At 44.6% G+C, this 26,365-nt stretch overlaps 1 protein-coding gene across 1 annotated transcript; it reads left to right on the top strand.

The window, feature by feature from the left end:
• The first annotated feature begins 401 nt into the window (after nucleotides 1–401).
• Nucleotides 402–25,409, top strand: bmp1a (bone morphogenetic protein 1a). The gene is made up of 20 exons (XM_040195730.2): nucleotides 402–633; nucleotides 7,424–7,531; nucleotides 9,754–9,879; nucleotides 10,272–10,389; nucleotides 11,713–11,891; nucleotides 12,294–12,399; nucleotides 16,747–16,871; nucleotides 18,434–18,549; nucleotides 18,647–18,749; nucleotides 18,926–19,042; nucleotides 19,478–19,623; nucleotides 19,714–19,909; nucleotides 20,147–20,272; nucleotides 21,118–21,278; nucleotides 21,427–21,607; nucleotides 21,687–21,812; nucleotides 21,973–22,100; nucleotides 22,189–22,402; nucleotides 22,687–22,937; nucleotides 24,103–25,409. Exons 1-20 carry the CDS (start codon nucleotides 486–488, stop codon nucleotides 24,235–24,237), a joined length of 2,910 nt encoding a protein of 969 aa, XP_040051664.1. The 5' UTR covers nucleotides 402–485; the 3' UTR covers nucleotides 24,238–25,409.
• Nucleotides 25,410–26,365: the final 956 nt, after the last annotated feature.

Below are 26,365 nucleotides of genomic sequence, written 5' to 3'. Positions count from 1 at the left end.
TCATCTACGCTAATTTATTTAAACTCGGATGAATTATTAGAACTAATGTGATGCATTTCTTTCATCAAGCTCTTAAGAAAGTAACATATGATTCCCTTGGTCCATTATAAGTATAAACAAGACTATGTGGAGACAGCGGACGGGACACTGTCCCGGGTCACTAATCCAGCTTCACAAAGAAGCTCCCGGGGGGGGCGATCACAGTCCCGTGCACGCGCTGCAGGGGCCCCTGATGGAGCAATCCAAATGCACAAGAGCCTCACTGCGTAATGGGGCATCTTCATCTCCTGCCAGATCATCAAAGTTCCTCCGGCAGTCCTCTGCACTCTGCCCCCCCCTAAGAAGACACCGGAGAGAGGCTGGATTTAAAACCCGCCCACCGGGTAACCCCTCCCATTTCTCTCTCTCTCTCTTCTTCTCCCTCCCTCCGTCCCCCTCGCGGCTCCTACCTATAGCCCTCGCCTTTCGCCGTCTCCCCCACCACAATGATGGACCTCACGGCGAGATGTTTGTGTCTCCTGCTCTTCCTCGGCGTGGTGTTTGCGATCGATTTGGAGGCGATTGACCCGGGCTACTATGTGGAGTCCGGTGCCACATCAGAGCCGATCGACTATAAGGATCCCTGTAAAGCTGGTGAGGTTTATTTCTCCCCCTCTTTTCGCAGAAGCTGTGCGCTGTGATTTTGTTTTTTTTTCCTAACGTGGAAACATGCCACGAAGCTGTTCTCGCGGAGCTCGGCACGAAACGCGCTCTTTGGAGAGATGACAGCGGTGGATGTAGTGTTTATTTGAAAAGGCTGGAGGGAACATGGTGTGCGTTTGGCTCCGTGGTGACACAGTTTGGTGCAGTTTGGGACCCGGTGAAACACGCGCCGGGTCGCCCCGTACAAACCCAGCTGAGCGGCTGCAAAGGCTCCAGCGAATCAAACAGTGCGCGAGCGTCTGCGTGCGTTTCTCCAGACTTCCCAAAAGTTTTCATTTAGTCAAATGTTTGCAGCAAATTCACTTCTATCATTTTTATTTGACGTGATAAGGAAGCTCCTGCAGGCGCGGTGCTGTTCTACTGTCAAACGAATGGTTTCTGCTCCCTTTCTGGTTGTTTTTTTGTCTAAGCACAAATAGTTTTCTTCCCCACTTCCTTCGCCGGCTGCTCACACGGTCACTAAAACCAAGTGGAGGAGGGGAGAGATGAAAGTACAGTGGAGCTTAGAAATGATGCAAACATAAATCAGTTGTGTTATCGTAAGGCTCAAAGTAAAAGTATTTCTGTGTATTTTGTGCTGTGTGTGTGTGTGTGTGTGTGTGTGTGTGTGTGTGTGTGTGTGTGTGTGTGTGTGTGTGTGTGTGTGTGTGTGTGTGTACTGTGAACTCACTGTCTTGCCAAATCCCTTTTGGGGGAGTTTGAACAGATTGTGTTTTCCATCTGGTGAAAGTATTCAGGTTACAGATACAACGAGTTGGCTTCACTCAGGATGACCTCTAAAGTCTGGGAAATGCTCACCAATTTTGACAATTGACAATTCCTGATGCGGCTGTCACTTAAAAAAAAAACTCTAGCCTGCCTGTCTGTCTGTTTGTTTCCTTCATCTTTCCTCTGAAAATGGATCCTATGACTGGGTCCTATGTTGTCCTTTAATCTCCGCCTCAGAGTTTGAGGCGTGCTCCCGAACTCTAAGGGTTTAGTTGTGTCCCACTGTCAGATCGTTGAGTGTTTGAGGCTCTCAGGCAGACATCTTGAGCCCTTTGTGAACTCTTTTCCGACATAAAAAAGGTCAACATGTGGGTTTGGATCCTATTAAAATGTACCTTCAAACCTTCAAGATGGATAAAAAAAAAAATCAGAAGATGTTTACTAATTTATTTTTGAAAAATTACATTTTGTCGGAACATTATTTAAAAAAATTACCTCATCTTATGAGGAAAGAACCTGAACCGCGTACAAATCAGAGAGTTTAAGTTTAAGCCTCATACTCACCCATATAGGTGACATCAGTTCAAACTACGCCCCCCCCCCCTCCTCCTTCCTGCAATGCAGCAGCATGTCCGAGATGTCTCATCTCTCCCTTCACCCCTCACTCTGCTGAGAGACAACCTTTTTCAGTCAACGCAACACTAGTAGATCATAATTCTTGGATTATTGATTTCCATCTGATCGCTCTCTGTGGCCTCAGGGTCAGCATCTTTTGATCATGTTGCTGCTCCCGCCCAGGAAAATGCTGACAGCGCCCAATGCAGTAGCTTTGTGTTAGGCGTGCATTTCTCTCTTGTCCTCGGGTAACACTCTTCTTCAAACGCCAGTCCGATTGTTTCAGTTTGGATGTCTTAAAAAGTGGAGGCAGTCAGGACCTAATGAGATGAAATGATTCCAGGACGTTTGTTCAGTTGGCTAATTGACCAAGTGGAGCCCACATCATCACTTAATTCATACTAATCAAGGTTCTTGATTTCTTGTCGCAACATCTACGCCAACTAAATCCCTAAAAAAAAATTTAAAAAATGTTTACATTTACAAAGAATTAGATTCATCACTATTCGTGAAATAATAGAAATGCGGAAGCACGTAATGTCATCTCTTTAGGAAGGGAACCAGTGGAAAATTCCTTAGTTCGCCGAACTCAAAATCTGGCAGCATCCCAGAAGGTTATTTTAAGCTCTAACAAGCCTCTGAGATAAGACCCGCTTTTTCCAAAATGAAAAATGGATGAGAAGCGGTCACCTTCATTGTCTGCGCCGCTGAAGTAATAATCCTGAAAACAGGGACTGGTTTGATGTGTGTGTGTGTGTGTGTGTGTGTGTGTGTGTGTGTGTGTGTGTGTGTGTGTGTGTGTGTGTGTGTGTGTGTGTGTGTGTGTGTGTGTGTGTGTGTGTGTGTGTGTGTGTGTGTGTGTGTGTGTGTGTGTGTGTGTGTGTGTGTGTGTGTGTGTGTGTGTGTGTGTGTGTGTGTGTGTGTGTATGCATTAAATTATGATGCAAACGTCTCCCGTTCGAGCTTTGAAGCCGTGCTCTTCAGCTCCTGTGCTGCTGCATCCTCAGCTGCAGGCCACCTGAACCCCCCCCCCCCCCCACACCTCCCCCCACGTCTTCTCTTGTTTCCTCTTTATCCGGTGGTTTTCTGGTCCGTCTGGCACCAGCTCCCCCCCCTGTGACCGGCTCAGACAGACAGACCGGCTCAGGTGAGTGAAGGTCATCCACGAGCTCGGGGCTTCATGCCTCCTGGATATTTGAGAGTCCGTCAATGGCGACCCGCGTTCTCCTCTCGCCACTTGACATGTGATTTTCACCATTTCACCACAAACGCAACAAACTACTTTTACTAACAATGGTTTGAAGCTTTTACCAATCCGAGTCTCTGAAAATGTCCGCCACTCCAAGCAGAGGAACCCCGTTACTCTCCATCCTGCTCCTGCTTGTTGAACTTCGCGACCTTTAAGCGACACTTAAGCAGATGTTTTTTCTTTTATCATGGGATGCAGGCTGCTTGGCTGAAACTTTTTTTTTTTTTTTTTTTGTATTCATTTATTTTTGTGCACACATCACAGGATCACTTCTCTCCCTGCAGGCTTCAGGTGATTAGGGAGCCGATCTGTTGGCACGATCTCGGTGCATTAGTTGGAACAATATGTTTTTTGTCATTGCTAATCTTGCATTACATTTAATTCCAAGTCTGGTTCCGGAGACTAAATAACAACAAATGCTTGGAAGAACATATTCAAATGGCTTGAATGATTCCCATTTAGCCTGCTATAAAGCGGAGCACCAGTCACTTCATTATTCAGTGTTTTTTTTTCTTTTTCTAAATGATTCAGCTGCGCTACGTCGCTGTTCATCTGGATGACTTTTCTTTTCTTCTTCCCTCCACCTGCGGTGAATAACGATCGCTATTATTTATGGAAAGTGTTGAGAAGCCTCCAGATTTAGTTAATCCACAGACCTGCTTTAACTTTGCTTTGAACATTTGTTTCTGCGGAAACCTGCTCGTTCCTCACACCAGATGTGTGAGTATGTGTCAGTCTGCTCTATAAACCACAAAGACCACACCTGGATGGTCAAAACAACGTGTTTTTTTGTCAAAGGGAAAAATCCCCTGCTGTGTGCCAATGAATAATTCATCCGAGTTTAAATGCTCTGTGTCGTTGACATTATGAAATGACCAATAGCTGGCAAGCTGATAAGTCATTACAGGGGGTTCATACGGGCGGTAATGTGCGTCAGTAATCAGTGGCGGGGTCGAGCTGTGGAATCCAATCTGCTAATGGGCTCGATGGAGTGTGAAATTAAAGGGGAGGTGGGATCTTGCTGTGTGCCCTTTGCCAGTAGGACTGACGCTGCAGCGCGGTCACAGAAACTCGCGTTGGATCTCCGCTGTGGCTTTGACGAGACTTTTCAATGGAAAATAGTGACTCTTGGGCTACAGCTTGAACCATTTAAACATTTTCCTCAATCTCTCCTCTAAACATAATGAAACCTGGACAGTGATTCTCACCTGAAGGCAATACACTGTTGGCCTCTATTTGAATTCAAACGCCAGCGTTTGTTGCCAAACACCGACTGTGAAAGGCACTGCTGGGGTATTGTGATGCATTCCAGGCTTCCATATCGGCCAGTCGTTCATCCCTCATCTGGACTGTCCAAACATCTCCATGGAGGAGTGAAGCATGGGCTCGCAGGGTGTTGCAGAGTTGGCCTTCTGAACATAAGCTGGTGTTAGTGTCTCTATGGGCTTAGTATTAATGTGCAGGTTTCAGTGGCAGATGTCGTGGTCTGTGTTTATGGAAGGAGATTTATGGAAATAGTCCTGGAGTATTTGACGCGCCAGAACTCGAGGGGAGGGCTTTACACGAATCAATGGGATTAATTTGATTGAGATCTCGTGTGTAATCTGAGTGGATGCACTGATTTGATGGGGAGGCGGGGTGGGGAGGGGGGGGGAGGAGAAGAAGAGACAGACAATCTGAGTTGAGAAGGATTTTGAAGGTTTAGATTAACAAAAGAAATTCAACGGATTTGGCCTTTATCACACCAAATAACAACCACTGACATTTCATAATAGGTCTTCCTTTTATTTAGTGTCATTAGTTTGACAATACATACGTTGTTTGTATTTAAACCTTTTTTCTTAAACCTCTTTTTTTCTGACTATAAAATGGGCATCTAATCAAGAACAGCAGATAAAAACACTAATATTATTACCTTACTATTCCACATCGATAATAGTGCTGAAGCTGTTGTGATTTAGGTGATGGATAATGTTGCCATCTGCCACATGCTGTGAGTTTTAATCTACAGTAACCCACAAGTTGCTATGTGTTCGTACCTCGTCCCATTACTGCGCTCTGTCACCACATCCAATGTTTTGCCTTCCTCCATTCCTCAATCCCAGCCTGTAGTTTTCTACAAAAGATTCCCCGAAACCGCGCCTCTATGGATAAGTAAAGCCGGGAAACAAGGGCGTTAATTCACAATCCCTCAGAGTCTTTCTGTAAACCTGCAACAGCGTCTCCAGGACGACTGCTGTGCCCGGGGGAAATGAGTCCTAATGCCGCCGGGTTGTGCATTTGCTCACTTCAATATCCGCCGTTGTCTGAGAACAATGACACTGCGGATTAACCGGCCTCCCCGACACTGAGGTGGATGATTGAGCAGAGAGAGCAGCCCTCTGTGGACCCCCGTGTGGGGGGGGAGACGGCCTGCTTATCGTTGTTTGGTCACAGCCTCCACATAACACTGCTAATATGGTGAAAGTTAATACTCAATGCGGGGGAGCGGGTGTGTGTGGGGGGGGGGGGGGTGAGATAAACGTCTTCTAATTGTTGTTTAATATTCCTCAGTCAAACTAGAGTGAAAGAGTTTTATAGAATTGTTTTGGGTATATTTCTTCGCAGTGCACAAGGGCTTATATGGCAGTAATTGGGAAACACGTACTGTCTGTTCTTTTCAGTGCTCAGTCACTTCTGGGAATCAAATTTAAAAAAAAAAGGATACACCCTGTAATCACCCTATCCATCTCAAAACACATCTAAAATACAGTTACAACTGCCGGTCTTAACATAATCATGTTTGTATCTTCATCATTTTTTATTGTAAATGTTCATGTTCTCTTTTGGAATGATGAGTGTCAGGATGAGTGCTGATTGTGAGTAGTGTTTATGTCAGGGATTTGTTTGCAGTGAATTAGTGTTTTTTTTGCAAGCACAATTTGAAGGATCCCTTTTGACTTCTGGAATTTAAAGCCATCTTCAGTGCATGCCCCGACTTGTCTGCTGTGATCTGCACCTTTTTTCTTACTGCTGTCATTAGCCTCTCATCCCAAATATCAGCCTTCTGCTGTGCATCCTCTACAGCCTGTTGGCCTGAATCTACCAAAGCCAGCTCACGTTGTTTCAATACTACTTTACGAGTGAAAAGGGATTAAGGCCAAGTATTTCTTTTTATAGCTTCTTTTTCGTCTTTTCTCGTACCTCTTTTATAGGATTGCAAGAGACAAAAAGATCTTTCCTGTCGACGTTTTTGATGCGTTCTGGAAGAAGAACGGTAAATGCAGCCTTGTATCGCGATACAAAAATACGATCTAAAGATATTGGTTTCTTTTAACGGTTATGCTGGCTTTCATCTGGGTAGACGCACTGAAGATTCAAACTTTTGACAAGCTACTACCGTTAAATCCCTCCCCTTAACTCCCCATCTGCGCTGGCCTGCCCGCCGCCACGCTGACCTCCACAAACACACCGCAGAGGGCTGTCATTTTCTCTCCGCTCCACATCGGCCCTCCCTATTCAGAGGTTCGGTGAGGACAGAGAGGATATGTCTTCTTCCTCTCTTCCCTTGCCCTGTCGTTGTCACCTCCTGTTTCCCCCCCACCCCCCTCTTGCACTTCCCTCCCCTCTTCTGAAACCCCACAGCCCAAAACCCAGGCCATAAATCCGTGCTGGTGTTAAATGGCTGTAAAAGTGACTGCCTGTCTCTGCGGAGAAGAGTCCCAGCTTAATAAATGGGGCACATAGGAATCCCTTACAGCACATTCCTCATAAAGTGGGACTGCTGGGTTATTTTTCTCTCTCCTTGGCCTCTTTAAAACGCGATTACTTGTTCAAGGTGCCCCATATTGCTCCATTGAGAGTGTGTCACTGGCTCACTGTATCAAATCTGCTAGTTCCCATTAACTCCCACGGTGTGGGTGTTTTTCTGTTGTTTGGTCACATCAGAACTTAACTTTGCTCAATGAATCCGTTCAGGTTTGTGAGTTCATGCTCTCTCTTCGTTGCATGAACCTTCACACAGACAATTTTAATATTTCTTTTGGCCTTCCCTCAGTACTGCGACTGGGTTTCTATGCAGCAGGAAAAGCTTGTAGCAACATGGCGGCTCGGACCTCCGCTCCATATTGTGCCTGTCGTCTGACATGTGCCATCTCTTGTCTGTTTCAGCTGCCTTTCTGGGGGACATTGCTCTTGACGAGGAGGACCTGCGATTTTTCAAAGTGGACAGGATAATCGATCTGGCGCAGAGAACCGTCCAGATCGTTAATCACACAGGTAACAACGAGAAACACTTAAAAAGAATGGCAACAAAACACCTGCAATGAACGTGGTTCTTTTCCCGGAGTCGGCAGCAGCACCTGACGGATAACACTTGTGTTTTTCATGAGCTGTCTTCAAATGTCTCTCGACAATTGTCCTGTTATCACTACGCTTGTATAACCAGGTTCAAGAGTAATTGAAAGGCTTTGTCAGCTTAAATGTTGCTGTTAAAATAAAAAGTGGTATTTAAGCAACAGCCGTGAGTCAGCGGGAACCAACGAGCTTCACAATCCTGCAAACTACAGGTGAACATGAACCAACAAGTGTGTGCACGGTGCCGTTTGCGCCTGACTAGTGATCGTTTGCTGTTTTTCACGGGCGTTAATGAGCTTGCAGAGGAAAGGGAACATTTTACAAGATTAGAAAATTTCAACTGCAATCAAAATATCCACAGGGTGATGTTGATTTAAAGACTAGTGGTGCAGCCTCAGGAGAGCGCTGAGTGGAGACTCGTGGCTTTGAACAGAGACCGAATGTGTCTACACACTTGTCTCTGAATAGCAATTGGTCCGCTTAAGCGGGTTAGTCACTGCACATCTAATAGTTGTGTAGTGGAAAGGATACTTTAGTGTTAAATCTGAATAACCCTATCAGTGCAAAAATACATTTTACTCTTCTCTGGACAGAAATTCTGTCACTTTGGTATAAATGCCAGATCACTTTAAACCGATGTAAATACTAATTAGTAGTGAAGGAAACCTAGACCACCATAAAGCCAGAATACACACGAGTCAAATCATTTCTCCAAGAGAAGGACATTTCAGTCATGTTTTATATTGAAAATGAAAGTATCCTAATAGGCGGTCAACTGTCTTTTCATAAATCTGTAAAATGTTATGCAAAGTTATATTTCTTCAATTGTAGTATTTAAATCCCAATGCTGTCCTGAGTCAGCTTCACCTCACTGGACTGTGAACTTCTAAACCTAAACTCAGCAGCTGCCTGTGTCTCTTCTTTTCTTCTTTCAAATGTAAACCTAATTTTTCCGTCAATATAACAACATCGTCAAAGAGCATGAATAACAATCAAAATAGCACCAAATAAAACCTTTGACCTAAAGCCCCCATTCCTAAATGTAAACAACGCTGGTGAATAAAATAGTTTTATTGTAATTAACACATCTTTCTCAAGTGTTGTCTTTTTTAGCACTTAGCTCAGCAGATTTGGCTGTTAACAAACTTTTCCTCAACACATGCACAAGTGTTGGTGCTAATTGATCTCCCCAGGCTGCTAAGATCCACTCCTGCGGACTGAAATTCGACAGAACACATGGTTCAGCAAAATCTTTAAAAGCTGTGCTAACTGTGGCTCGCACGTTAATCCAGTTTCCTTTAGAAAAGTTGAGTGCTCGTAGTGGCACGGCTCCAAGTATTGTTATGGAGCAACAGCCCATGTGCAGGATGTACTCAAACCAGATGTACATGTACTTGTTTTTGCTGCAGTTTTGTCCTCATCAGATTTTCCCCCGAGGCACCATAGAACATTGTCTTTCTACACAAGTGTTACATGAGTAGCTTAAAATCGTGACTTTTTCCCAACACTCCCATTCAATTCCTGAACTACGTCAACTCTGTCTAAAGGTCAGTAGTTACTTGCCTCGATCATCAGACACATCGTTAAGTCAGTTGAAAACCAACAAAAAATGTATGTGTGTGACGCTGTTTTCTTTTAGGGTTCTGATAAAACCTTTCTGCAACAAAAAAGGGATTTCTTGTTATTATCAGCAGGTTTAGGTGGGAGTTTAGTCGCCATGGTAACTCTGCATTTATGTGCGTTTGATTGGCATTGAAATGGTGAATCTATTTTGGAGGAAGAAATAATTAATGTTCAAGAAAATTAATGCATGCAAAATGGGAAGACAATGTTCTTTGGACTATTGTCACTTTATGGGGTTAAATGCAATTTCAGAAATTAAAAAAAAAATCCTATCTGAACGGCATCAAACCGTGTAACAATGTCCTGTAGATTTAGGATAAAATTCATTATTTTGTTTTTTAATATTCCATTGTAAATTTACTTGTGAATTATTCTTTTGTTCCATGCATGCACCATCCACCGTGACAAATCCCTTGTATGTCCAAAGTACTTGGCAAATAAATGTTTCTGATTAATTGCTATTTATAAAAACGCTGATGATTGTGACTTACGATTTTGTTGTCTGTATTTGAAATCTGAAGGATCAACCAACCAGAGTAGCCAAAATAGTCGAGGTTCACTCCGCAACAAAAGGGCTGCAACCTCCAGACCCGAACGTGTTTGGCCTGAAGGTGTTATTCCTTATGTCATCAGTGGAAACTTTAGCGGTAAGTAACGATTGATTCATTGTCTATCACCACGAATGCATTCAAGTACACAAAAAAATCAAGCATCAAGGCGTCATCTTTGCACTGATGTAATATGTCATCTCCCCAGGATAAGTGCTAATTATGTCAACAGACTTCATCTCCAGTAACTCTCTGTACAACTTTGTCGCATAGTTGTTTCCGGCTGTTGCCGTTTCTATTCAGCTCCCCTTTGTGTGTGTGTGTGTGTGTGTGTGTGTGTGTGTGTGTGTGTGTGTGTGTGTGTGTGTGTGTGTGTGTGTGTGTGTGTGTGTGTGTGTGTGTGTGTGTGTGTGTGTGTGTGTGTGTGTGTGTGTGTGTGTGTGTGTGTGTGCTCGCTCCACTGATCTCACCTTCTCTGTCGTCCTATTCAGGCAGCCAGCGGGCGATATTCCGCCAAGCCATGCGGCACTGGGAGAAGCACACCTGTGTGACCTTTGTCGAGCGGACGCAGGAAGAAAGCTACATTGTCTTCACCTACCGACCATGTGGGTGAGTCAGTGGGTGTCTTCATGAAGGAGCTGAACAATGGCTGCCCCCTGATGAGCTGGGTCTATCTACAGCTAATTATTTAGCGCCTTAGTGCTTCTCCATGCTCTCTGCTCAGCAGCCTTTCACCATTGTTCGTCCCGTCTGTCCACTTTGTCTACCAGTGCTGAGACAGACAGCCCTTTTAATGTCTCCCGTGGCTCATGTGCAACAGTCACTGAGCACCTCCGGCAAACATTATTGAACATAGTTGCATCCGAGCCTTCCTCAATAACTCTGTTTACTGCACTCGCTCAGTTGGGCTCAGCGTCCACTCAGCTTTTGGGAAAGTGCCGCTTGTGGCTGTTCTTGTTGCTAAGCGACTATTGACAACCTGCTTGGGTGTTCAGGGCTCTTTTTTTTAATTTTGCAATACAATATATGCTGCTGCTGGGAACACAAACTAGTTCAAACTTTTAATCTGAGGAATGATTTTGAGGAAAAAGATGGCAGAGCCGTTTTTATTAGAGCGCTTTCCAGGGGAAACACAAATCTAAAACATTTCCCCTTTCCATGTTTAAAACCCACATAGATTTGAACCACAAGCTGGAACCATCACGTCTCTCTACACAGTGTACCTCGCCCACTGATCCGTATCAACCGACACAAACCACTTAACAGAAAGTGGATGCAGCTCATGAAGAAATTCGCTTTTTTCCAGTCAGGTGTTGGTCGCCATTTTTAACTTGGTAACTGGTCCCTGGAGCAACAGGGATGGCATTATCCACGCAGGCGGCAGTGGTTAGCAGTGGGAAGGCTCGACTCCGCTGCATATTCAGCGCGCCCCCATCTGTCCTGTGCAAAGTTCAAGGCGTGTCTCAGGAGAGCCGGGCCTGGCTCGCGGTAATTAAAGAGCGGCTGTCTGGCCCACAAGGCCGAGATGTGTGTGTGTGTGTGTGTGCGCGCTCGCGTCCGTCCTCTCAACTCCCACACTGAGCCTTTCATGTCGCGCTGAGATGGAGCGCTGCAGCCAGCTTCCACCGGCACACTCCGCAGTTGCATTGGCAGACGGATGAATGAATGTCACTGCTGTGTGTGTGGGTGACGGGTCACCTCGTACGGCTCGCCTGTAAAACAGACCAGAGGTTGTTGAGATGATGTTGCTCTCATTACAAGCTGCATTTTATATGTGCACAGCTAGTAAACATTTTAGAGCCGGGGTGACATTCTTTCTCCTTCTCCCAAGAGAACGATTTACTTTTTTTTATTTTTTTTGGACTTTGTTAACACTGTGTGTCTTTGTGTGTTTGTTTGCGTGTGTGTATGTGTCTTGCTGCTGACTCGCAGGTGCTGCTCCTATGTGGGTCGTCGCGGAGGGGGCCCTCAGGCCATATCCATTGGAAAAAACTGTGACAAGTTTGGCATTGTGGTGCACGAGTTGGGTCACGTGATTGGTTTCTGGCACGAGCACACGCGGCCCGACCGAGATGAACACGTGAGCATCATCAGGGACAACATTCAACCAGGTAGGCGCACAGGTCTCGTCGCTCCCTCAGCAATAATGTTGGAAAGATTCAAAATGATAAAAGTAACACATTTGTACACACAGAGAGTCTGGGCTAGGATGGTAAAAACGGGAAAAAAAAACACCGGTGGGGTGTACGCTCATCCTCAGCCTTCAAGTGTTTATAGAACTGGTCAACGGCATATAAACAACTGATCGTGACAGTCAGTATCCGGGCCAGCTTATTCCAATTTTTGTTGTGAATGCACAAAATCTTACTGTGAAACATTAGCGGTTTCTTGCATCCGTAGACCCATAAAGTGATGAAACTAGTAAAAGTGTGTTCACCCTGGACAAATACAGTTACACAGCATGACTCTGCTTCATATTTCAGCCCTTGTTTTCTTACTTTTTCATTTCACAGGACAAGAGTATAACTTTTTGAAGATGGAGCCCGGGGAGGTGGACTCTTTGGGAGAGGTCTATGACTTCGACAGTATCATGCACTATGCCAGGAACACATTCTCCAGGTAAAAGCCAAGTTCCGCCCTTAAGCCAGACATAAAAACTAGTCTGCAACCTTGTTAACCCCTTTTTCTTTATTTTCCATTTCTGCTTTTAGATTTATGTGTATAAAGCTGTGTACCAGGTCTGTGTCTGTGTCTATGGGAAGTATTGTGGCAGGTTTCCCAAAGAGAAAGAATGAAACACTAAATTCTCCCAAATAACAAACCACTAGGAAACACGTAGCCCGGAAATCAAGTTCAGAAAAGACTCACTGTTCTTTGACTGTCTATCTTGGATCTGAATTGTTTCCTCAGTGTTTGCAAAGATGTAGAAACTCTCTTCTGTAGTTTATATATTTATAAAGTAGGTCCAACCGAAAAGCCTGTGTTTTGAAATCATCCTCTTGTCCATGTTTCCTTTGGCGGACCTTTTCCCCTTCAACAATCAATGCTCACATCGCATGGGCCTCAAGGGAGACCGTATGAGCACTAATGTGATTTATGCAATATTTGGATAAGATGAAACCGCCTTAATAGAAAAACAAATACACTTGCATGAAGTAAGTTGTAGTTAGAAATCAGACATGTCTGTTTTCCCTTTTAGCTTTTTGCTTTGGGACTCCAGAGTAGATCTGTTGGTTTCACATCTAGCCGAGCTGCTGCCTCATAGGTTTCCTAACTGTCCGTAAACCTAATCGCTTTACTCTTCATCGTCGAGGTGGCATCAGCAGCAGTAGCAGGAGCAGTAAAACTATGTTTTAAATAGTTAAAACCTCCTAAAGAGAAACTGATTCAAATTATATATATATATATATATATATATATATTCTTTTTTTCATAGTGAAAGCCAAGTCTTTGTAGCCATAGTGTTTGTCGAGGATGTGGCTGCTCTTTCCCACAGCCTGTTCAAATTAAGACTTCCCTTCCATTCCCGCTGCTCGTGCAGTAAAGCAGCACCAGTCCTCGGTCTGAGCGCGCACAGCAACAGTAGCCCTGCTTCATCAGGACAAAATGTCCATGTGCCACTTTTCAAGGACGCATTAGGCCCCCTTGTAAAAGCTGGGCTTTCACTGCAGGTACCAGCTCATTATGCTACTGAAGGATCTTACAAACCTTGCCACTAAGCTTTGTTACTGCCTTCCAGGCACGATTCGCGTAAACCTCTAATCACCTACATCTAACTACACATAATTTGTTTTTCCTCTGTAAATCTCAAAAAACGCTCATCTGATCCACTTCACACTTTGCGACTGTTTCACTTGTGACTCTTGAATGTTTTGTCATACTTGGTGGCATTTCAACTAGTGACATGTTCAATATTAATAGACTTTGAATAATCAAGCAGACTAGCCTAGGGTGAGCGGACTTCACCAGTGCGGTAGTTATGTCACAACAAGTGACTAAAACGTCTACATTTGGAAATGTCCTTGGTTACGTACATTTCCCCGTTGTTTTTGTACTAAAAGTGACTTTTTAAGTGTTTTAGGGACCTCAGTCACAAGTTGTCTTAATATTTACCCCTTCTCTCATTGGGAATATTAGTAGTGGTAGTTGTATTAATTTCTTTTAGTAAAACAAAATCTTGGGGGCCGTATGTGTGAACCATTTGTAAAGGAATTAGAGTGGATTAGTAAATATGTAATTGTCACAATTAATAGTTCCTTTTTGATTGGCTGTAAAAGCCAAAATTTGATTGCTTCGAACACATTTTAAATTGAACCCAAATTTCTTCTGGTTGAATTTGTTCAATCCTGGAAGCATGTTCCGTAAAGACAGTCATGTTTGTAAAAGCAGAACTAATAAATATATGTATACGTCACCCTTACTTAATATTTCATTTGGTAACCAGCTGTTTTTTTGTAACTAGCCATTCCTTGCTCCCTGACGGACACAACAGGAAGCTTTTACAGATGTTGTCTTTCGGCACAAACAGACGTGTTGGCGTCAGAGGACAGATCTTTTTAGTCATGTCAAGCTACTGTTGATTATTCACCAGTTGAGTCACTGCCAAGCCAATCTATTCCTCTTTGTAGAAGTTGACTCAGAACTTCTAAGTAATGTTCTTCAGACTAAAAAAGAGCCACTTTGCTCACTGCAAAGGAGCTTTAAACAACCATGTATATGAGAGGATTTCGAAAGCTCCGACATCCTCTGTCGTCTAAATATTATAGTTACTGCCTGCTGGCATACAGGATATGACTTTAGGTTTGCGTGTGAAACTGCATTTTGACCCTTGCCTGTCTTTAGTAGATGAACACAGTGGGGAAACAGCTTTTGGACAGCTGCAGGTCACTTCAACAATGGAAGAGTCTACCCGATAGCAGGAGAGCTTTTGACGGCCTAAAGTGAGCCAGAGTGTGTGTAATGTGATACATGGGCACACAGACGAGGCAACCCAGACTGCGCTCATAACTAGCTTATTCTGATATGAGAACCAGCTGTTGGCTGACGTTTTGTTTTTACTTGGCCCTCTCTGTCAGCTAAATATACTCTTATTTATTTTTTCTTTTTCTCCACCACCAGAACGACCATGACCTGTGTTACTCTGTCTCCTCCCAGGTCACCCGCCGGGCTATTTACTGTAAAAAGGTCCTGGGACGTAGAGATTGAATCTAAACGGAGGATGTACAGGAAGGCCTGTAATGCCAAGTGTTTCCCGACTGAAAACGCACTCCTCACAGAGCTGCAGGATTTTAGTTCCTACCGACAGCAGCTATTTCTCTCTAGTGGGTTTTTAGGTTCACCGGGTTTACGGAGTCATTTTGTGACCCAAACAAAGTTCACCGCAGCTGATAAATTGTTTACTTAAAGAAACCTCTTAAATCCTACACTCTGCTGTATAATAAGTAAAGCATGTGCACGTCAGGTAATCCGTCCTGGTTCCGTCTTCACTCCTACTTTCTTGATTCCTGGAACTGTGTTGATCAATTAGACTGTGAAGACAAGAGAGAGGAGCGTCTGCCACCACCGGAGAACGTTTCGCGGAGCTTTATCGGCAAACGAGACGCTCCTGTTGGCTTTTCACAGGTCGTTCCGAGCACTTTCTCCTGAGCGCCAATTGGCTGATTTACCTGTGCCAGTGTCCTCCTTTGTTGCGCCATCATTAGCCTCTGTGTTTGCTCGGTGTTTTACAGTAAATCACCGTGGGAAACCAGGGCCTTTGCTGCGTGGTTTGTTGGGACGATTTCATGGCTGGTCTTGATGTTTTTCTACGTCTCCTGGGGGTGAGCAGGGCTGATCCCCCCCCCCCCCCCCCCACCCTGGGCTTTTTGTCTGGGCTGCGTTACAGACCCACAACTCTGCCCCTCTACTTTGCTCCAGAGAGATTTTTCAGGAGCGTTGCATGGAGCGTTGCCAACTCAAATAGAGATCTGCCAGTGTGCCCTTTGTCTGCTGTGACACCGGCTGCAGTTACGGGTTTTTTTTTCACTGAAAGCCATCATACGGGCTCCTAGAAGCAGACAGACGGGCAGGCAGAGTCTAAACTGTTAGCTCAGGCTGCTCTGTTTGCACATGCCTGGCGTTGATAGGCATGTCACCATGGGAACCACTACAGAGCCAGAACATTTCATGCCAATACCTTGAGAAAAAAAAATGGAGATGATAAAATAGCAAAGTGTCCAGAGGGACAGCAGTGGGGAACAATTCAGTACTTTCTGTTCTGCTATTTTTTATTTTTTTTTAAATGCTACTTAGAGGTCTTACCTGATTTATACGGTTCGTCCATGTCTCTACCTGTACGGATTATGTAATGATCACACCGTTCCTCTGGAGAAGGACTTAAGCTCTTAATTTGGACCCATCGTGAGGGCAGATTTGTGTGAAGAATGATGTCAGCTTTAGCCTCAGAAAAATATTTTCATAAATGACTTCAACTGCATATTGGCCAGAGATGAGTAGATCTGAAAGAATCATAAATAAAAGATTGGTAAAGAATGATAATTAATATACATTAATGAGAGCTGGAACAATTCAAATGAAAAAAAAACATGGAGATTCGATCAGAAATGTTGACTCATTTAGGCACTTTTTTATGGTAGAAAATGTGATCTGGGTCACCAGGTTTACATGCCTGTTTAAAAGCTTATGCAAAGTGAATTAAATTAATTAGTGTTCCATGCTTCTTTTGTGCGCTGTTGGATTTGCTTTCTCTGTAAAGCGGCCTTATTCGGTTTAAGTCTAAACACTTTAGAAACCGTTCATTACAGTGTTGACAGTGACAGACTTTCCCTGTTGATGTCAAGCCACTTAAACCTGTGTGCAAATATATTTTGTGGTGCTTATCCATGTTGGAATATTCACCGAGGATTGTGTTGATGCCGGCTGGGTTTCATGCAACGTTTAACGGCAGCCTCTCTTGCTGAATCACAGGGGGATTTTCCTGGACACCATCCTGCCACGCTACGATGTGAACGGAGTGCGTCCACCCATTGGCCAGAGAACCAGACTGAGCAAAGGGGATATCACACAGGCACGCAAACTCTACAAATGCTCCAGTAAGACCAAAATGACAGATGATGTGTGCTATGGGTTTTTTTTTTCTCGTTTTTTTTTTTTCCCCCTTCTATTTTTTGCACGTGTGTGTTACATAGCAGAGAGGGAGAGAGACTCCTGTGGATGCAGCTAACGCTGTGGAAATAACCGAGCATCTACTGTTGATGTGGTGTGTTTTCTTGGTTTTAGCAACCGAGCCTCCCGAGCGGGGATGAAGGTAAACGCTATCCAGAGACAGGAAGTTTGTCATCACTCTCTCCCAAATAGATGCAGAAGGACAGCTGTGCTTAAGAGGGCAACGGCTAAGAGATATTTAGGAACGTGACTCATGTGCCACGTGAAGCCCCGAGGCTGTACAGCAAGCAGGGTTACGTAAGCCCGACCCTTCCAGGGATGAGCGGATCCAACGCTGTTGGAAGTAAACTGAATTCATAGCTTAAACAGATGTACGTTGAGCGCAGCCTTCTGCTGGATAGATTTGATGACAGTTAATGGCAGGTCAGGCCTCACATTAAAGCTTAATGAACAAACGCGGTGATGTTCACCAGAGCTGGAACCACTGGTGTGGCTTTCAACCGTAAATGTGTCCATGCAAGCATTCTTTCTCTTTTATCAAGACCTGTTCTGTCCCGTGAGGACTCGCTCATGATGTGGCGCACATTGTTGAGGGGCGTTGAGAGGCTGAAGATCCACGTGTTCTTGGAAAAAATAAATCCTTAAAGAGCCACGGATCTCCCATTGTGTGCCAGAGCGCTGGTTAATGGTTTAGTACAGGCAAAGCTCTCCCAAGCATTACTGAACAAAACTCCTCGCTCAGGGATTCTTGTTTTAATTGCTTGCACACGAAACCTCAAGGCAAGAAATTAATGTAAACTGTCAGATGTTTTCTGGACTCCTTCAAAACCAAGCCAGAAATAAAGATAACATGTAATTTAATGAATACCGACAACCGACGACAGCTCCCCAGATTAATAATTGAAGATACAATCTACTCTCTATCATTTCCTCTCCACCTCTAATTAACTGCAGACGACAGACGCAAGTCTCCCTCCGTCGTTCCACGAGGCTGCGGGTTGTGTTCGGAATTAGCCCTCGCACACTTTCACATTTTGGTTTTTGCCAGTCAAACGAAGGGTGTTTTTTCACTGGCAATGCGTGCGTAATGCATCACGTCCTCCAGAGGGCTCGGTTATTTATAGTGGTCCAGGTTTATTTTCAGAGGGCGCTCAGAGAAATTGTCACAGTCTCAATTCCTTTTTGTGTGATCCTCATCTGAAGGAGGTGGGGGAGGGAAGGGTGGAGTTTGTTGGGTTGTGGGTGAATATCTCAAGCAGATGTGCCGTTTTGAACATAAATAATGTCATAATTCCAGCATCTGTCTCTGCGGCACGTTTTTTCAGTTTTACGTCAAATCTGACGTGTGTGTGTGTAGTTTGAATAAGTGGCTTCAGGTGTTTTCAGGTAAAGACGAATTGGCAGTGCGTCACGCTCACAACTCGTGGAACGTTAGTTACACGAATGCGTTCGTAAAAGCTGTTTTCTGTGTGTGTGTGTCTGTGCGCAGGATGTGGGGACAGTCTGCAGGACAGCAGCGGGAACTTCTCCTCCCCTGGTTTCCCCAACGGATACTCGGCCTACATGCACTGCATCTGGAGAATATCAGTCACACCGGGGGAAAAGGTATGCGCTAATGCCTGAAGACAGAACTTCACGAACTGTTCACGCTGCTCTTATTCATCTGATCTGTGTCGGTAATCATGCTCTCTTGGTTTTTAAGATCATTCTGAACTTCACCTCCATGGATCTGTACAGGAGCCACTTATGTTGGTATGACCATGTGGAAATCCGGGATGGATACTGGAGGAAGGCTCCTCTCAAAGGTGAATCAAGACTTGAAAGCCAACTGTGGTTTAATTCTTGTACATTTCTATGTATTTGAATTCTGTCCCTTTAGTGTGTGTGTGTGTGTGTGTTTCAGTTTCTGTGAAATAAAGAGCCTTTTAGAGGAATTTCACATCCTTTTCTTTTGTGTGTTTGCGTCTCCCCCGTGACTCAGGTCGATTCTGTGGTGATAAGCTGCCTGAGCCGATCGTATCCACCGACAGTAGACTGTGGATTGAGTTCCGCAGCAGCAGTAACTGGGTGGGAAAAGGTTTCTCCGCCGTTTATGAGGGTAAGCATCCATTCCGTGACCTAACTGCACCCAATTCCAGTTTGACGCTCCGCTGACTGAACGCATTGCCAGTCACGGATCCAACAATTCGCCTAGAGGCTGAAGTAATATCCACAGTTCTTGGCTCCCCTACTGCTGATGTGTCAGGCGCTTTATGCTGCATTAATCAGATTTTGGCCGGCCTTCACACTCCGCTCCATTGTTTCCAGACTGTTCAGTGGGATGGTGTGCGTGTGCGTGTGCGTGTGCGTGTGCGTGTGTGTGTGTGTGAGTGTGTGTGAGGCATTTCAGCTAATCCACATTGTGTTAGTCAGTGCAGTGAGCGCACGTTTTGTTTTTTTCCTTACGCGCGTGCTGAGGATATTACTATTGAGGGACCCCAGTGTGATATTTTTTATTGTTTTTTTTTTCTTTTCTTTGTTCCGTCACATGCAGCCATCTGCGGTGGGGAGGTGAAGAAGGACAGCGGCCAGATCCAGTCCCCCAACTACCCTGACGACTACAGGCCCAACAAAATGTGCATTTGGAAGATTACTGTTGCTCAGGGTTTCCATGTAGGCCTTACCTTCCAGTCCTTCGAGGTAGGACGCTAGTACCTTTCTAATTATGATTTGAAATGGTGTTTTTGCTGATTTCCAGCTCAAACCCTTGAACCCTGTGACCTTCCTCAGATTGAGAGACACGACAGTTGTGCCTACGACTACCTTGAGGTGCGTGATGGAAACTCTGAAAGCAGTCCCCTGCTGGGCCGCTTCTGCGGGTACGACAAGCCAGATGACATCAAAACCAGCTCCAACCAGCTGTGGATGAAATTTGTTTCAGATGGCTCCGTTAACAAGGCCGGCTTTGCGGCCAACTTCTTCAAAGGTCAGAGGTTAAGGGTTATGAATTCTTAAGAGAGAATGTCGACATCTGTTTAATCGGACACACTGAAACAATCACTCAGTCTCTTGTTGTCTTTGGACTATTTCTGATGTTTTTGTTCGCCCCGCTCGGTATTTTGCGACCATCTTTGCCGGGCTATGGATCTTGTTTCGGGGTGTTTCCATTGTAAGCCAGGGGGGCCGGCAAAAAGGGTCCGAACACTTCTTTTGTGTTTTACAGAGATGGATGAGTGCTCCAAGCCGGACAACGGTCGCTGTGAGCAACGCTGTGTCAACACATTAGGCAGCTACAAGTGTGCCTGTGACCCAGGATATGAGCTGGCTGCTGACAAGCGCAGCTGCGAGGGTAAGTACAGGGAGGAAAGTCAGCAGCCTTACTCACCGTGTCATTTACATGTTAACGCATTTAAGACCGCTAGCTACCCAGAAGTACAGTCCTTGTAGAAGCCAGAAAAGATGCCAACAGGGATGCTGGCGGAGCACGGATGTTAAAAATGTCGAGTCGCAGCAATGCAAGAAATAATTTTATCTCAAAAATGTTTTATTGTTCAAGACGTAACCAGTAGTATACAAGCTGTACAATATCTGCGTGACCACCGCTGCCGTCAGCTGCATCAATTTTCCAAAAATCTACAACACTCTACACACAAACCAACACACTATCTGCATGACCATGAACATTTGCATTTATTTATTTATTCTAATCAGCTTTACTTTCGCAGAAGACTATTGTCAACAAATACAAAACATTGCTTGGTAAAAGAACAAAGAAGGTAGTACCTTTACTAGATAGTAGACCTATAGAGAAAAAAATGAACATCCGCCTTACTTCTGTGTAGCAAGTAAAAGACGCTAAGTACTGTGACGTTTACTATCCAAACATTTCACCTTGTCCACATCTAATAACTTTGAAATCCATTTATCAAATTAACATCTGTTGCCGTTGCTGGGGATCAACTTTGCAGATTACGTTTAGCTAAAAATAGCCAGATGAAGGGCAACACCAGTTGTTGTTACATGTGTATACTGCAAAACAGTCGCATGAGCCGGTTATGCAGAAATGCAATCTATTCCGTACAAAAGGATATTTCAGGCTTTTCATTTCAGTCGTATGTTTGCAGCATAGTCATTCGGCGACATGATTTATTTTTTGCCCTCCCGTCTCTTCCCACGTTGCGTTTTCCAATCCAGCTGCATGTGGAGGCTTCATCACCAAGCTGAACGGGTCAATCACCAGCCCGGGTTGGCCCAGAGAGTACCCTCCCAACAAGAACTGCATCTGGCAGCTGGTCGCACCCACGCAGTACCGCATTACCCTGCTCTTTGACGTCTTCGAGACTGAGGGCAATGACGTGAGCACTGTGGTTATTTTGAAGCGGCACGGGGTGGGTTTGTTCTGTGTTCTCTGTCTCTGTCATTGCAACGAGCCCTCCTGTCGTCCTTGTGTTACACCATAAAAAAACACAATCAAATGTTCACGTGCTCCGTTTCCATGCTCAGGTGTGCAAGTACGACTACGTGGAGGTGCGCAGCGGGCTGTCGGCGGATTCAAGGCTACACGGGAAGTTCTGCGGGGCGGAGAAGCCAGAAGCTATTACCTCTCAGTACAACAACATGCGCATTGAGTTTAAGTCGGACAACACGGTTTCCAAAAAGGGCTTTAAGGCGCAGTTCTTCTCAGGTGAGTCTTCTTGACGGTGACGTCTCTCGGTCTTGAGAGGAAACGGTCACCAGGGTTTTGGTCCTCTGTGCTTCCTTAGACAAAGACGAGTGCTCCAAGGAGAACGGTGGCTGTCAGCACGAGTGTGTCAACACCTTCGGGAGCTACAGCTGTCAGTGCAGGAGCGGCTTTGTGCTGCATGACAACAAACACGACTGTAAAGAAGGTATGCCACCTGCTAACTTGTGTCTCTGTTTTTTAAATGCCTTGGATCCGGCATAAAAGTCGCTGGGCACTTGCTCACTAACCGTTCCTCACACTCTTCCCTATTCGCCTTATGCACAGGTCTGCTTTGACTCAGTGATGTCGTCTTTTTTTTGTTACAGCCGGCTGCGATCACACTGTGAACAGTGTGAACGGCGTCATCACCAGCCCCAATTGGCCGGATAAGTACCCCAGCAAGAAGGCCTGCACCTGGGCACTCACCACCACTCCAGGCCACCGCATCAAAATCGTACGTGTCACATCCTCCAGCTCTCTGTATAGCAAATACTTGAAGTTTGCTCATCATTTTGTTATTATTATTATTATTATTATCGCAGGCCTTCAATGAGCTTGACATGGAGGCCCACCTGGAGTGTGCTTATGACCACATTGAAATCTACGACGGTCGCGATGGGAAAGCCCCAAGTCTGGGTCGCTTCTGTGGCACCAAGAAGCCCCAACCCATCACCTCCAGTGCCAGCAAGCTGTTCGTTCGCTTCTTCTCTGATAATTCTGTGCAGAAGAAAGGCTTCGAGGCTTCCCATAGCGCAGGTCAGAATACATGCTGTCAACAAATTTCCATTCCTGCTACAGAAAAAACACAGTAGTAGCTGTGAAGGATTCCAGTAAAATAACTTTTCCACCCTGTCTGAGAATGATAATGACTCATATCTAACTGCAGGGCTCGTTGAAGAATCCTTTGTATCTGTATGACTATAAAACCACAAATAAGCCAGAGACCAACAAGTACAGGCAGCTAAACTTGTAGCGTTTCAACGTCGGCCTCCGCTTACAAAAAGTGTCAACTCGATTCTTTTTTTTTTTTTTGGTCACAGAGTGCGGAGGTCGCCTAAAGGCTGAGGTCAAAACCAAGGACCTGTTCTCCCACGCCCAGTTCGGGGACAACAACTACCCCGGAGCCTCCGACTGCCAGTGGGTGATCTCAGCGGAGAAGGGCTACGGCGTGGAACTCATCTTCCAGACCTTTGAGATTGAGGAGGAGGCGGACTGCGGCTACGACTACATGGAGCTGTTCGATGGAGCTGACACCAAATCTCCCCGGCTGGGACGTTATTGTGGCTCGGGGGTAATTTTCCTAACCACCTCTTATGTCTTGGTCTGTCACAGCACTTCATCAGCAGCATTTAGGCGACGGTTCCGTAGTTTGCGCTGTTAAATGACCTCTGCCAGCGGTTTGTAAAAGCCTTCGGTCCCTTCGTTAAAGTTGTCGCGCTGCTCTGGGTTTGTTGTTGTGGCGGCGATTTGTACGTTTATCGCAGGCCATCGCTGAACGGCTGCCAATAGTATCATCAGAATCGCTCACGTTGGGTTGTAACGTGAATTAATCAGCCCTGAGTCTGCAAGAATGAGGCCAGCGGGGAGCGAAAACACGCATTTCCTCAAGTCTGAGAACAGCTTGATTTCATTTAAACACTTCCATAATGAGCTGTGGCCTTTACTCACGCCTGTTCCTGTGAATGATTTGCAGGAGAGAACAAAGCGGCCCCAGGGAGCGGCTCCTCAATCAAGTTTCCTTTTTATAAAATGGGTTGAAATAAACTGACACGATTCAATCCAAAGTAGGGTGAAAACTCATTATAGTGCTGGGAGGCTTACTTTCAGCCCGAGGGCTTTTCTTAAACCGCACACGGAGTATTGTAGTAAGTTCGTACGCTATCAGTCATGTCATGGATCGCAGCTTTGATCGGGCTTCGCTGGCTGTGACTTGACAGCGTTGTCTTTGTCGTAGCCACGGAGCAGCTGTCCTGCCTCGACAAACTAATTACAGTTCAGTAGGATGTTCATGCGGTTCAACTATTCTGACAAACAGCCAGTTCATATTTTCTGATATTTATTCCCCTCATTTCTGTTTTAATGAAAGTAGTTTGTCAGACTTTGTACTTAAGACGTACATAATATATGAAGCAGTATGTCATTTTGTTCACGGAAGAAATTAGTTATTTTAAAGAGGTGTATCTCAAACTAATTAGCAACGTAGATTTCCTCCATCCTTGAATAACAGCCAACGGCTTAATCTGGATCAATTTGGAAAGGGCCGGTCCCGGACCCTCATGTGGCCCCTGGCTGTTAAAAAAGCAGCAGGCACCTGCAGTTCAAAGCCGTTCGTCATAGTCACTGACTTGACATCCGTGTCAGCTGGAGTAGTGACGCGTCTTTATTCTTCATTGAAGAGCGGTCAAAGAACCGGAAAGCGACAGCAGAAACTAATCCGTCTTTGTCCCTCCTGTCAGCCTCCAGAGGAGATCTACTCGGCCGGTGACTCCATTGTGATCAAGTTCCGCTCCGACGACACAATCAACAAAAAAGGATTCCACGTCCGCTACACCAGCACCAAGTTCCAGGACACGCTCCATTCTCGCAAGTGACCAGCGGGGGCCGGAAGGGGCCGTGCGGGGCAAAGGGGCAAACGGAGGGGCTCCCAGGGGAGGCGCCAGCCTGACGCTCGGAAACCTTCGCCCACCAAGATAAATCGGACACGACCAAACAGCCGCAAGACCACCAACCGCACCTCAGCTTCTAGGGGCTCCAGCTCCCCCCACAGACTGTGAGGAGTAAAGCCATTCCGCCGCACACCTTGTTTTTACCTTTTTATGGTTAGATTTTGGGGTGGATGATGAACGTCCACCTTAGGCGGACATCGGGGTGAAGTTATTTACCCACATCCCCTCCAGTAAATTTTTTTGTTAGTTCCTTCTTTTTTTTAACGTGCCTCCCAATGAGCGGCACAAAGGAAAATAGCGGATTCTCAGGACCTGTAGGAAGTTGGGCATCAGCTGGACAGCTGCTTTTGTCTGGCCAGCCAACTACATCCAGGGAGGAGGGAAGAGGAGGAGGCGTATGTCAGGGTTTCCTGCACGCCTTAATAATTGCTCTCCTCTCCTTCGACTCTGATCCTTTTTTGGTTCAAGGATTGCTATCTGTAAAAGGATTAGAAGGACTTGACTTGAGATGTTTTTTTTAATGCTGTATGTCAGTCGATTGCATGTAATTACAAGGAAAGAAGGAAAGCTGTACAGTGACAACACCAGCATTTGTAATTGGCATTGTCCTGGCAGCCAGTGGCAAGATTCTCATTGTTACCATTAACAAGGAAATTAAGGAAGCAGTTATCTTATTAAAGGACTAATCAATGCATTGTGGTCCATGTCTTCTGGTTGGTAATGGCTTGCCTGATGACTTGCTATTACTGTACCTCCATGTATAAAGTAATGTGTATGATCTTTCAAAGGGAACATGTGCTTTCCTCAGCTCAAACCAGTTAGCACTTTACAGTGAATTGTTCCAAAATCATGAGCTTATGAATTTTTGTGAAATGCAATGCCAGTTCACTTATTTTTAAATGCATTTTATCTCTCTAATGCTTTTTTTTGTTATTATTTTTTTTTAATTGCTCCATTTAGTTCTTCGGGCATACTTGAACATTGTGTGTGCCCTGTAACACGGGGTAATAAAGATATGAATTATGTTTCAGTGTTGATTTACACTTCTGATGTAAAATTTCTGTCTTGGTACAATGAAGTATTTCACAAGAATTAAATGAGCCTGGGTATTTTATTATATAAAATAATAGCTATTACATGTGAAGGGGCAGGTACTCTGGAAAGTAACCCAATACTTGTCGTCTTATATATAGCAATTGAATATACTATCGCGCTCACTCATTCCCTTTTTCCATTTTATTCTCACTCAACGTATTAAGAATAATGTTAAGCGACATTTCCGTACTCTCGACACATTTAGTTGATGTCTGATCCTTGAGCACAAACCCAATGGATAACTTTTTTTTGTGCCATTTTACTTTAAATATATTTTGTGTGGACATAGTTACAGAGCTGAATATTTAAATGCACACTGCCCTGTGTATGACACATTTTTCTGACACAGGGCAAAGATAAAAAAAATACAACAAAGCCAACATAAATATCCCTCAGCTTTACTTTGATTTACTATTTATAGATGGAGCTTGTCATTTGAAACTACAGAAGAAAAGCTTTTCATTTTCTTCCTTCCTGAATACTAAGTCCCCGACCCCCCCCTTACTCTCCCTTATTATTCTGCTGTGAGATTTGATCTTCTAAATACACAAGAAGCAGAGTAGCAGATGCACAAACAACTGGAAGACTGAAATGATCCCTTACTCTGCAAAACACATGCAAATGTAAACATGCTGCACTAAACCAGTAAATAAACCCAGGAGGATCAAGACATTTCAAATTCCTGATTAAATTATAACCATTCCCAAAAGGTTCAGGTATAGACGTAGATTTATGGTAATAACATAGTACTTATTACTATGGTAAGTTGAAAAAGTCTTAAAAATGTTATAGCATGTTGAACAATACACAGAAAGGCTTTGTATAATATGTTGAACAAAATCATTAAAAAGACTAGTACGAGTATATTGAATCTAAAATGAACATGTCAAATACCAAAAAAGGTGTTAACAAAAGCCATATCATAAAAATATTATTGTATGAATAAAAATAATCCTCA

This window comes from Gasterosteus aculeatus, chromosome 13 (assembly GCF_964276395.1).
Source record: "Gasterosteus aculeatus chromosome 13, fGasAcu3.hap1.1, whole genome shotgun sequence".
Classification (NCBI taxonomy): domain Eukaryota; kingdom Metazoa; phylum Chordata; class Actinopteri; order Perciformes; family Gasterosteidae; genus Gasterosteus; species Gasterosteus aculeatus.
This window is presented reverse-complemented; position numbering and strand designations above follow the sequence as displayed.

Excerpts from the sequence above, each read along its gene's own strand:
- bmp1a (XM_040195730.2), top strand. The coding sequence starts at position 486 with ATGATGGACCTCACGGCGAGATGTTTGTGTCTCCTGCTCTTCCTCGGC. Across the intron at positions 12,400-16,746 it reads GCCAGGAACACATTCTCCAG|GGGGATTTTCCTGGACACCA; the intron begins GTAAAAGCCAAG and ends GCTGAATCACAG. Across the intron at positions 19,043-19,477 it reads TTTCTCCGCCGTTTATGAGG|CCATCTGCGGTGGGGAGGTG; the intron begins GTAAGCATCCAT and ends CGTCACATGCAG.